This window comes from Cydia amplana, chromosome Z (assembly GCF_948474715.1).
Source record: "Cydia amplana chromosome Z, ilCydAmpl1.1, whole genome shotgun sequence".
In the NCBI taxonomy this organism is placed as follows: domain Eukaryota; kingdom Metazoa; phylum Arthropoda; class Insecta; order Lepidoptera; family Tortricidae; genus Cydia; species Cydia amplana.
This window is the reverse complement of record NC_086096.1, coordinates 39,311,526-39,325,277: the sequence shown is the minus strand read 5'-3', so window position 1 is coordinate 39,325,277 and position 13,752 is coordinate 39,311,526. Positions and strand designations below refer to the sequence as shown.

Sequence of the window (13,752 nt, the reverse complement as noted above, 5' to 3'; positions counted from 1 at the left end):
GATCTACAGATTTTTTTGGATTCTGATCCCGTTTATAATAGCTCTAACACACTACCGCACCGCGACCTTCAATTAAGGCTTTACAGACCTTACAACAATCGTTTGATCATTTAAGCCGCAACGCAATGTATTGCAAATCACATAAAGCACCCTCCACACTCGTCCGCGAATCGCGGCGCGAAACCGCGAACGCGGGTGAGGAGCAAGTGAGGAGTCAATTTTACTAGACTGCGAACTAGCTAACTCCACACTGGCGTTCGCGGTTTCGCGCCGCGATTCGCGCACGAGTGTGGAGGGGACTTAATGATTCTCGGTGACATTTGGGTGGGGAAAGACTCAAGGGATGCACAAGGAAGACATTTGTCATATCTATGACCAAAATACACAATAACAACACGATATCTTCTAACTTCTTATTACAATTACAATACATTACATATTTATATAATTTAAACTAACAAAATGGATACATCTCGTTTGTGTCGGAGCTGTATGAAGGAAGTGGCGTCGTGGGAGCTTGAGAATGTTGACCAACGCCCGGTGGTGTACATGTTCACACTCTGCACGAACATTCAGGTACCTAACTAGAACCAACTAAAACTCAGTTTCGGTTTAAGGACATTTATTTCTCATAAGAACATACCTGTGTCAGTAGCATTATCAATTTATCACTAAATCAGCATACAGCACAGTTTTCACACAGCATGATTTCAGTGGTGGATTTGCAGTCTTTGCCGCCCTAGGCCCCAGGCTCTGTAGCCGCCCCTTTCTCAGCATCATATTGACTACATTTAGGTCAGGCAACGAAAAGGTATAGGGGCTTTTTCTAAAATAAATATCGAAAACCCGATTCTTTCAAATCTGGACACATTCTTGGGCTCATTCTACTCAGAATCGACAGCACTCTTCATCCTACCATTAAAAAAGATGTCCCAAAATGTCCATTCCATTACATCACGTTTTTAGTATGAGAAAATTGTTCACTTGTATGTAACGTGACGTAGTGGAATGTACAATTTTCATACAAAATTTTGGGACAATTTTTTTTATCATCAGGATTGAATATGCTAGTGATTCTGAGTTGAAAGAACCCAAAAACACCAGGATCTGTGAGAATCGGGTTTTAAATATTTATTTTAGAAAACGCCCATCATCGATCAACATGAAAGGGATGCGGCATTCACACTATTTCCCCTCTGCCTAGGTACAAGATCAACTGATCTAGCGCGGGTAATAAAACTAGTTGCACTCGGATTTTAAACTAGACCGAGTCCAGACGCGCGAGTGAACACAGCAGCAGAAAAAATGCCTAATTGCTCTGTTTTTTGTTGTAAAAAGAGGTCGGGGACATCAAATTTACAAAAAGAACGTGTTACATTTCACATGTAATAATTTTTAGCATTTAAACAAAATTATTATATTTTAGTCTCATGTAATTGCTGGATTTATCGATTTTTCTCGCCCAGTACAAATTGCGAATCTCTCAGAAAACGATAAAATTCTTTGACGAAAATGTGTTAGTGTGTGTGTTGTGACACTTGTGGCTCGTCCGTACACAAAAACAGATCGAGGTGTGCAAGATTTGTCTGTGTAGGGTGTTATTTTCTATGTATTTGTGTCGTCATTACAGATTAGATTTTGTATGTAAGTGTGTGAGAAGTGCAACTGTGTGCACGTTCCCCCCCCCGCGAAAAATGGCAGAATGATTTGAATGTCAAGATATCGCTTGGGCCTATCCCTTCCGTGTCGGAAGCCCGTGTTGATCGAAGACGCCCATAGAGGGAAATGCTTGGGACATATTTTTAACTTACTTTTGTTTGGACTCGTTAGGAGGTAAACATATATAAAAGTCCCCCATCCCCAGCTGTAGCCAGCCCTTGAGCGGGGGTAAGGGGGTTTGAAGGTCCCATTTTTCGGTTCCTCTTCCCCCGGCTCAAGGGCTACGGCAGGAGTTTTGATATGTTCACCTCCTAACTAGTTCAAACAAAGTTACGAAGTCAAAAATTGTTTTCCAAGCATTTCCCTCTATACCTTTTATTGACAATTTGTTGCCTGGCCTAATTTTGAGTTATTTCTCGTTATCATCAGCAAATTTTTTGTCACATTTGCCGCCCCTAATGTCTCGCCGCCCGGCGCCCTAGGCCCGGGCCTACTGTACCTTATGGGAAATCCGCCTCTGCATGACTTACTAGACCTATTGTGCTATGTCTCCTAGATGGGGCAGAGGGCATCCACAGTGCGCCGCCATCTGGCGCGGTCTTGAGCTTCGTGCTTGACTTCGCTCCAAGTCTTCCCAATAACCTCTGCCTCTGCAATAATAGTCCGGCGCCAGGTCTGCCTTGGACGGTAATGTTTCCTCTTTCCTTGGGCATTCCAGTCTAGGGCGTGCCTTGGTATGTGGTCAGGATCCCGTCGGAATGTATGTCCAATCCAACTCCATTTCTGGCGCTTGATCTCCACAGGTTGGCATTAGAAGTTTTCTCTGGCCAGTATATACCGAGAATGTGGTGGAGGCAGAAGTTAATGCAGACTTGTAGCTGGCGCAAGATATCTTTTGTGACCTTCCACGTCTCGCACCTATACAGCAAAACGGTTCACACAGCATGCCAACTGCAAAATTAGGACCAATTGTTACCAGAATTATGTATCATTGAAATATCTCGCCTTAATTTTTTTAATAGGTATAGGTAATTAAATAAATTGCTAGGCAAGCTTACATATAGTGCTCAAACACTAGTGTACCTCAAACAGTAATACTAATTCAGTGAAATCTTCCTTGCCGTATGGGGCAATGGCGATTCCTTTTAACAATTGTTATCCAGATTAAGAAACATTGTATGTGGCTTGCAAAACCAAACTTTGTTTTCAAGAGGAGGTCATATCATGCGCGTGGAGTTGTTCAGTTCAGTTGCGGTTATATGTGTAGGGGGGCTTAGGTTAATACATATATCTAGCGTCTTTTGTATTCGCGTCTCGCGGATATGTTGGTTAGCATCTAGAGCACTAGAATGGCAATTCCGATCTTTGTAATGTTAAAACATAAGCAAGATTGTAATATAAATTACAAGGACTAACTTATCCCTATTTTAAGTAGGCGGTGATATTTTACCATGTAATGTAATACATAAACAATCTAATGTTATGTTCTTTATGCCTTTCTATTTAACTGTAAGATTTAACAGTTCATCAAAATTATTCTTTAAAGTTGAAAGCGTGTTACTGTTTGTACATAATTTATATAATTGTCTAATACAGATACCTGAAAATGACATACTACCCAAGCAATTCTGCTACGATTGCACATTAAAAATAGAATCTTCATACAAATTTATAAAAGAGGCGCGGCATATGAACGAGACTCTCACGAACCTCCTGACTCAACGTACCGTAATAGTGGAACCTATAAAGCGTTCAGAACACAACGATGAACCCGATCAACCGGATGTTGAAGTTTCCACATTTGAACCTGAAGACACAGGAGTCGATGAACCCACAAGTAACACAACAGAAAATATCGTAAAAACACGAACAAAGACTAATAAGAAAGAGGCGGTGTCGCATCGGAAACACGTCTGTACTGTGTGTAAGAAGATGTTTCTATCTAAAGTTTGGTTTGAAAAGCATATGAGGAATCAGCATAATGGGAAGGTCTACAGCTGTCCGCAATGCCCTAAGAGTAAGTAACTAAGTTGTATGTTTTAAAATACTGCTCTGCTCAAGGTAGAGTTAAGTCGAAAGAGATTCAGTAGAATAATAGAGATGGGTGACCTACCATTTTTTATACCATTGTAGTAGGTAAGGTTGGTATTCCACCTGTCCAATTTCTAATATGTGCATTGCGTCCCACTCTCACTAAGCAAAATATGAGACCCAAATACACATAAGGTCCTTAGCGACTTTCATATTGACTGTCATAAGGTAGGTACGAAATTGAGGTGGGAAATTAGATTCTTTGACTGTATACTCGTTTGAAAAAGCGCTGGTGGCGTAGCGGTAAGAGCGTGCGACTTGCAATCCAGAGGTCGCGGGTTCAAACCCCGGTTCGTACCAATGAGTTTTTCGGAACTTATGTACGAAATATCATTTGATATTTACCAGTGGCTTTTCGGTGAAGGAAAACATCGTGAGGAAACCGGACTAATCCCAATACGGGCCTAGTTTACCCTCTGGGTTGGAAGGTCAGATGGCAGTCGCTTTCGTAAAGACTAGTGCCCACGCCAATTCCTGGGATTAGTTGCCAAGCGGACCCCACAAAATGCCGGGACAACGCGAGGATGATGATGACTGTATACTCGTTTAAAATGCTTGCAGCATTCCAGCGTCCATCCCAGTTGTCCGTCCACGCGGTGACGCACTCGTCCGAGCGGCGGCACGCGTGTGCCTGCGGCAGGCGCTACAAGCGGCGCAAGGAGCTGGCGCAGCACGCGCGCACCCACGCGGCGGCGCGCCCCTACCAGTGCGACCACTGCGGCATGAGGTATCGCTTGTCATGTGTGGAGGCCTGGCCCCTATTTCACCATGGTGACAGGTGCGACAATTGTCGACATCACTGTTACTGACGTCACAGGCCTCCATAGGCTACGGTAACCGCGCTTACCATCGGACGGGCGGTATGCTTGTTTCCCACCAACATTTTATTTTTAATAAAACTTCATTATATCGCCTATAAATAAGTACTTATTTTGCGAAGCTAATGACAATTGTCACAAGAAACACGACACTTGTCCAGAAATTCCGACACAGAACTCATTTCCTGTCAATAATTACACGAAATTCTTTGAAATCTTGTGACAATTGTCATAAACATCGCAAGAGAAATACCTGTTTATTTCCGATATAATAAAGTTTTTTTTAATAATAAAATGATGGTGGCAAACAGGAATACGGCCCGCCCGATGGTAAGTGGTAACCGTAGCCCATGGATGCCTGTGACGTCAGTAACAGTGATGTTTTACAGTTGTCGCACCTGTCACCGTGGTGAAATAGGGGCCTGAGGCCACAAAACAGGGATCAAACTGGAAGACGCCTAAGATACCTCTTAAGAGGGTTCTGGCATATTTTTTAATAAATTAAGATAAATCATAGGTTAAGTTACAAATACTTATTTGATATACTCAGAAAGAAAAGGCTTTTTATTTTTTTATTGTGATTCGTGCTCGTCTGGAATCTTTCTTCACTGCCCTATTTGGATTAAAGATTGTACCAAAAAAGCTGTCGGTTTTTAAATATTTGTTTTTGTTACAGTTTCAAGTTGAAGAGTGTCTTGAAGAGCCACCTGGTGGTACACAAACCCGACAAGCCCCATCTCTGCTACATCTGCGGGTGGAGTTTTAAACAGGGTATGTCGCTTTCTGTAACAAATATTAGTTAACTGATAATTTATAAACTGACATAGATGTCATATCATATACTGAAGTAAAAGGGACCAAGCTATCCGGTGGTTGAGGCCGGATTCGAACCGGCATCTTCAGCTCACGCGGCTAACGTCCTGACTACTAGACCACCCGGCCATCCCCACCGCCTTCGCCGCGATTAACGGGGGATTCGTTATCAGGACGATAGCCTCGGCTACCGGAGGGCTGGGCTACTTTTTTAGGGTTCCGTAGCCAAATGGCAAAAAACGGAACCCTTATAGATTCGTCATGTCTGTCTGTCTGTCCGTCTGTCCGTCCGTATGTCACAGCCACTTTTCTCCGAAACTATAAGAACTATACTGTTGAAACTTGGTAAGTAGATGTATTCTGTGAACCGCATTAAGATTTTCACACAAAAATAGAAAAAAAAACAATAAATTTTTGGGGTTCCCCATACTTCGAACTGAAACTCAAAAATTTTTTTTTCATCAAACCCATACGTGTGGGGTATCTATGGATAGGTCTTCAAAAATGATATTGAGGTTTCTAATATCATTTTTTTCTAAACTGAATAGTTTGCGCGAGAGACACTTCCAAAGTGGTAAAATGTGTGTCCCCCCCCCCCCGTAACTTCTAAAATAAGAGAATGATAAAACTAAAAAAAATATATGATGTACATTACCATGTAAACTTCCACCGAAAATTGGTTTGAACGAGATCTAGTAAGTAGTTTTTTTTTTATACGTCATAAATCGCCTAAATACGGAACCCTTCATGGGCGAGTCCGACTCGCACTTGGCCGCTTTTTTTTTCTCATCTATTCAGTTTATAATTAAATAAACTCGTACTAGTGTATATTTAATTTATGAATAATGAAGAAGCGCTGGTGGCCTAGCGGTAAGAGCGTGCGACTTGTAATCCTGAGGTCGCGGGTTCAAACCCCGGCTCGTACCAATGAGTTTTTCGGAACTTATGTACGAAATATCATTTGATATTTACCAGTCGCTTTTCGGTGAAGGAAAACATCGTAAGGAAACCGGACTAATCCCAATAAGGCCTAGTTTACCCTCTGGGTTGGAAGGTCAGATGGCAGTCGCTTTCGTAAAAACTAGCGCCTACGCCAATTCCTGGGATTAGTTGCCAAGCGGACCCCAGGCTCTCATGAGCCATGGCAAAAAATGCCGGGACAAACGCAAGGAAGAAGATACTCGTACTAGTGTAATTACTTTTTTCTACTCCCGTACTTTTATTTGTCATTTAAAAGGTCGTACACACACTTTTAAACCCCTATGTTATAGTTGTCAAGACAAGTCTTTAGTTTATTCCCCAAAAAAGTATTTGTGCATACACGCAGTATCTTTTTGGCAATTTTACGACACTTCGTGTAATGACCACTTAAAAAATATTGAATGAAATACAGTGTTGCCAACCTTATTTTAAATGTCAAATAAGTGAACCATAGACATGTTTTTTTTTAATTTCATTCATTCACTCATTCTTTTCCCGCCCGTTCCTTTTGCTACTTCTTGAATTAAAAATATTTGTTAAATTTACAATTCTATTTCAAAGTAAGTGCTTGGTCGTAGGAAAAGTATTGTATGCAACGTTGTTTAACTGAGTCAAAAAATACTCGTGGCGTCTTTATTAACAATTTTCGGTTTCGCCTCAAATTGTTACTCACGCCACTCGCCTTTTTTGACCTCTCTTAAACAACGGTTGCATAAAATACTATAAAAATACTAATAAAAAAATATTTAATAAAATAATTTGATTCCTCCCCTAGTTGTAACTTGTAACTGTCCATTAGTAACCGTAACTCGTACAAGCAAGGTCTACATAGCAACCTGTTGACAGCGGGCAACCTGGCCGTGCACATGCGCGCGCACACGGGCGCGCGGCCCCACGCGTGCGCGTGCGGCTTCCGCGCGGCGTGCGCGTCCGGCCTGCGCCGCCACGAGGCGCGCCACCGCGCGCGCGCGCTCGCCTGCCGCAAGTGCGACAAGCGCTTCTACGACAACACTGCTCTGGTGATTCACTCACTCATTAATCATCATAATGTTTGGTCGTTTTTAATAAAGCTACGGTGCTGGATTTTGTAATGATTATAATTATAAAAGAATGGTATTAAGGAAAATATACAAAAAGCCTGAATTTCTCAATTACCATCAGACATGACGGGAGCTTTTATGCCAAAGACGTGCCTTCAAAAAAGGTGTGTACAGGTTTATAAAGGGTCGGCAACGCGCAGCGCATGTAACTTCCCGGGAGTTACAGGCGTTCATATGCTACGGTGACCGCTTACCATAAGACGGGACGTATGTTTGTCGACGACGGCATAAAAAAATGTTTGTTTTCAGAGTCGGCACCTGCGCTCCCACACGGGCGCGCGGCCGTACCGGTGCCCGTCGTGCGCGCGCTCGTTCGCGGACAGCTGGAAGCGCAAGCTGCACCTCATGCGCGCGCACCGCGTGCCGCTCGCGCGCATCCCGCGCATGCGCGCCGACCCCGGCGTGCGCGCGCGCCCGTCAACACACGCACATAATAGGGATGATGACACATGTTGAATTTTATAACAAAATCTAGTAAAATAGATAGCAAACGAGCAATTTATCACAATAATGTGGATATTAAAATAAAATATTGAAAAATTACAAAATTACAGGACCTGAAAGTTTCAAAATTTAAGTTTTTTTTTAACTTCCAAAAACGATAAAAGTAAGGGTACCATTCGATTCCTTACATTTCACCAAAAAAAATATTGTATAGCAACTATATACATAAACGCAATATTTCACCGACAAAAACGCAATTTTCTTGTTTTGTCCATACTAAAAGATGGGCGATGACGTCACGGCCTCTGGCCGTTTTGTATAGGGCGTTTCGCGAGTGAAGTGCGGCTGCCGGACTTTGACTACAATTTCTGACTTTTGTGTTACTTTAATGCAATGGGTCCCATATAGACATTTAATCCTAAAAACAAACCCGATCGATTGATACCATAAAAAAAAATTAGTCATGTAGCCTATTAATCGTCATAATTTTTGTATTTCGGTTTTTCGTGAAGTTTTTGTACAGTTGGCGGTGGGAGTGCATGGCCACTTTGTGAATGAATTCCGTTCCTAATGTGTCATGCAGTCTTGCAGCGTGCTGTACACATTAACATCGGTTTGTGTTGTTGATACTTGTGTGTGTAACTGATTTATATTTGTTCTTTGTATATTAATTAGTTGTAAGTTTTTGTAACCTGTAATTGGCTCTGTAATCTACTGTAGCTCTTAGACATGTTTATAGCTGTTGGTTTTCCATGTATGTAATACAAAATAAAATAATTATAAGGCGTTTTAAAAGTTTTTCGATGAATTTGATATTATGTTTATAGATCACAGGACAGGATACTGAATTACTGATTAAGTAATTCTTTGAACGCCACGCTTATAGTGCGCGGCGCGTCATCGTGAACCTTGTCGGAATGCACGAAGGTTGATATTGGGTGGAAGCTGCGCGCGTCAGTTGATGTCTTTGGCGACCAAAGAGTTAAGAAAAAAAAAATCTTTTCACTCTTCATGCTCAAAAAGTGCACCTTTATGTCGTGCGTAGACGACATAAAGTTGCTTATTATGTTCTAGAGCATAAAGTAAAATCATCTATTGCGACCCTTATTGACCTAGCAATAAAGTCCAAAATCTGCCATACAAACCGCCAGCCTTGCCGGCGCGCCCCCGCCCGGCGTGCCTCGCGCCCCCGACCGGCCCGAATAAAATTTTCTTTAGTCTTGAATAAATACGGGAAAATAACCTAAAATATTGGATATTTATGTATGTATATTTTTCTCGCAATCGAAGTGAAAAGCAGAGTGTACAACAAGGGCATAAATGTCCATTTTTACCCTCGTCTACTATTGCCTCGAGTAAAAATGGGTCACTTTATGCCCTTGTTGTACAATCTACTATTAATTTTTTCGATCGTAGGTATATGGCATCTTTTCATCGTTCTTAATCTTTATTGTTGTATTACTACTAAAATAACTGAAATAAAAACAATTTCCAAAATTTTTTTGTGTTTCTTTTTTTCCTAGTTATACCTATTAACTGCTTAGAATTTTTCATCGAGCGTGCTTGTGTCGCCGGTAGTACGAAGTTACAAGAACGTTTGTCTTAATTTGTTTAGCAATTTGTTTATTTGTTGTATGCTTACAATTAACACTTACAGTCCAACCTTACGTGCTAATTGGAATTACATTTCTTAATAGCTAATTTTAATTAGCTAATCAGCTTATTAATTATCAGATTGAGACAAAATGAGCTGGATATTTTATGTCTTATAATAAGCAAGGCTCGAAAAAACGCCCGTCATTTTGAAAACATTACCCTGTTCCGCACAACACGGTCTTCTTTATACCAATGTCAACGATTAAATATGCCCCAATGGCATCCGTAGACCGTAAAGGAACATTTTCGACTCTTAAATGGATCCTAAATTATGATTTGTTTTCAAAATGACGGGCGTTTTTTCGAGCATTGCTTAATTACATATCAGTCTACGGCGGTTTAATCCTTAAATGCATGATTTTTTTTGTATAATTTCATTAATTTCCTAATCAATTGAAGCAGTTGGATAATGTTGTATAGATTGTGAGAAAAATAAAGGAAAAAAACAGTAATTAAAAAATAATATATGCATATTGAGCCACGGGCCATCAAATTATACGACGTAGATCTACATCATAATGCATTTAAGGGTTAAAGGTTAATAAAAGTACCAGTAAGTAAGTAGTGTACCTACAGTGGAATGACAGCCAACTCTCGTACAAAATTTGTACAACCTTGAAGATCGTTCACGCTGATTTGTGCATGCAAAATGAAGTAAAAATCGTGCGTGAGATGCGGCAATCACCAAGACGATCGTTCACCTTTTGGACGCCAATGACCGATATATCCGGACCGTAGGTTCAACGCCAAAGACCGATTAATCGGTCACATATCACAGAGCAACATAGACCTACGTACGTGCAATGCATAAAGTTCAATTTCAGTTTTGATACTCTGGTGACGTGGCGTCAGCGTGACAGCTTTTGTGTTTGACACGGCGTTGAAAAGGTTAAGGTCGTGTCAAAACAAATTCAGAACCATAACAAATTGTTAAATTAGAATCGACCTCAGGAGAAGGACACAATAATATTTAGCCCCAGGGGGATGAATGGAGGTAGTAAACACGTACTTAAGAGGTGGCGGCATTTTCGCGTATTTGTGGTTAAAGAAATTTATTTTCTCAAAAAGAAATTTAACATGTCACTTAAGTAGAGAACATACAAGATAACACATAAACTATGACTGAGCATGCAGGTAATTAACAAATTAAAATAAGTACCTACATCATAAAAACTAGAACATGTCTTGAACATTTTACCACTTTGGAAGTGTCTCTCGCGCAAACTATTCAGTTTAGAAAAAAAATACATTAGTAACCTCAACATCATTTTTGAAGACCATAGATAACCCACACGTATGGGTTTGATGAAAGAAAAGTTTCAGTTCTAAGTATGGGGAACCCCCAAAATTTATTGTTTTTTTCTATTTTTGTGTGAAAATCTTAATGCGGTTCACAGCATGTTCACAGAATACATCTACTTACCAAGTTTCAATAGTTCTTATAGTTTCGGAAAAAAGTGGCTGTGACATACGGACGGACAGACAGACGGACAGACAGACAGACATGACGAATCCATAAGGGTTCCGTTTTTTGCTATTTGGCTACGGAACCCTAAAAAGTAAGGTTATATAGGGCAAGAGCATTATAATAATTCCAGAGAGGTTATAATTATAAGAGTTCTAAAATTGAAGCGCTTACCTTGTACAAGTTGCCTTGTTAGGTACGTGTTGCTTTCTCTAGTATCTAGTAAATACAGGCCCCTTCAAAGACGAATCTGCCAATTTAATGCACCTACTGACAATTTTGCTTCGAGCCCATGCACGCATGCATTCATTATATACAAAAAATAGAAGTTTTTTTTTATGAAATAGGTAATCCAATCCGGCGCTATTTCTCTTTACCCTAAAAAAATTGGAGTATCGTTAACTTGTCTTTAAATATTTGATATCATTCTAATAAAATATTTACTTAATAAAAAAAGATGTTAAGTTATAGGTACCTACTTCTCTTTTTCATAAAATCCGATCATATTTTAATTTCTAAACAACCCTCTTCTACAGTAGGTACCGAAAATAAAACGAGTATACTTACTCGTAACAAGGTTAGGTACTTAAGAAAACTCTCCGTAACAAAACGGAAAGTTAAGAGTGATGGCGCAGTTACATTAATTAACATTCGAATTTTTTACAGAGGTAAGAAATTACTCTTCTGTTTCGCAAAGTTAACGAAACTCTTTTTGTTTTAGCAAGGTGACTACCTATATTACGGTGTTAATTGTTCGTATTCTTGGCGGATAAATGTTTAATCTATACTACTCAGATTGATTGAACGATGAGCACATGACAGTTCCTTTAATTCTCTTCTGGTTGAGCTTAGAATTGAAAAAATAATTAAAGTAATATATTTTTACGTGCGTAGATATGTCGAAAATTTAAAGGGTCATTAATGTAGGTACCTATTGTAAAACGTTGTACAATACACGACACGTGCGAAAAGGTAATTCGCAACGAGTGGCGATTTAACATTCCCTTCGATCGTGTTTCAATTTAACGCCACCCGTTGCGAATTTCCTACTTTTCGCACTTGTATCATAATGTACTATTACGTGACACGAGTGAATTGTCATAGCGATCATCATTAGACGCAACTTTATTTAGAACTTGCATAATACCTATTCGATACCTACATTGTTAACTACAAAATATGTGTCATGAATTCAGTCGATCGACCAAATACCCCAATGTACCGTAAATCGCATAATGCGAGTTCTAGATCCGTCTAAAATGGGGCTTTAGCGAGAGGGAGGGGAAATGATACAGACCGAATCCCACACGAGTGGAGCCGCGTCAGCGGCGGGCTCGGCTAGTGATGAATAATTGAGCCTAATACATTCAAGACATAACGTTAAATGTGTGTTCAAAATCGTCTGTGGGCCTACCGCGAACACCGAACACCGCTAATTGCGGGCATTTTTCTTTTACTCCAATTAAGGTGTTAGATTTGCGAAATTCGGTGTTAGCGGTAAGCCCTCTGTTATAGTTTGAGATCTCGAATCGTAGGTATCGTATCCACAAAAGCACCTAATTAAATTAGGTACCGAACGGGGTGAGTAGGTTTCGCGGGGAAAGGTGGGTTATGAATAGGGAAAGAAGGTTTAAGAGGGGGGTGAGAAGGGATTTTAAGGCTACTGCTACAAAAATAATGTATTCCAATTTAAAATGGAACTATAGTAATACGCATAATAAAAAAAAATCGATCCAACAATCTTCCAAAATCACCTTTGTATGAAAACCCCTCTCACCCCAAATACGAGGCACTACGGGGTGAGGTGGATTTTCCTCTTTATCGTCAAAGTTATGAAATGGAACTACCCAAAATAAAATAAACACTAAAATATAAACGTCCGGAACATTTATTATATACACCATTCAGTTTTCATATTTATGTAAAAATAAAATGTTATCGAGGTTTGAATTTCAGTTTTGACCCTACTCACCCCATTTTACGGTACCACACACTATATAATTATGTGTTTAATTCTTTGTACATTTTAACTAGACTATACCTAACCATAAATAATTTGTCAAATGTAACAATTTGTCATCATCATCTTTCATAAAGTAGAGTGATTTGAAATACCTACTCAGTTTCATCTCCTATTTGTTACGAAAGTCCGTAACTTTTTTAGAAGCAGTCGTGGTATTGGTATAAATACCAACATCTCCCTAATCTATGTAGTTGTAGACCAAGCAAAAAGCAAAACATCACTTTGTTCTAACATTCGCATCAAGCCCCGAGCACTCGAACGCTCTTAAAAACTCACTTCCAATCATAGACAATTTAAAACTCATATTTTATTCCACAAAAGTCGACCCTCACTATAAATTTAATTGGTACAGGTCCCTAACTTTTCGATTTATATTCGAACAGCTTTTAACCAACTCGATATAGCTGAATGCATGCTTAAGAATCACTCGAGCGCAAAACTTTGGCGGGATCCTATTGGTCTCGGCGTGGAGGGTGGAGCCTGAGGCCCCGCCCGTGGGCCCCGCGCATGCTAAACACGGTTTAAGCCCCGTTTAAGCGGTGTTTTGGCCCAAAACCGCAAGAAAATGTATGTAACGACGGTTAGGGGCGTTGCTAAATGAAAAGAATTTTCGCGTCGGTTGCGTTTTGGATATGGCCGACAGTTTGACGGGGGACGCGGGGAGGCCCGCTGCATTCTGCGAACAGTCAGATAAATTTAATA

At 40.2% G+C, this 13,752-nt stretch overlaps 1 protein-coding gene across 1 annotated transcript; it reads left to right on the top strand.

Annotated features, from left to right (window-relative positions):
- The first annotated feature begins 446 nt into the window (after window positions 1-446).
- Window positions 447-8,761, top strand: LOC134660716 (zinc finger protein 771-like). The gene is made up of 7 exons (XM_063516498.1): window positions 447-576; window positions 3,256-3,676; window positions 4,312-4,477; window positions 5,245-5,339; window positions 7,209-7,381; window positions 7,712-7,878; window positions 8,734-8,761. The coding sequence occupies exons 1-7, from the start codon at window positions 463-465 to the stop codon at window positions 8,759-8,761; spliced, it is 1,164 nt and encodes a 387-aa protein (XP_063372568.1). The 5' UTR covers window positions 447-462.
- The last annotated feature ends 4,991 nt before the right edge of the window (window positions 8,762-13,752 follow it).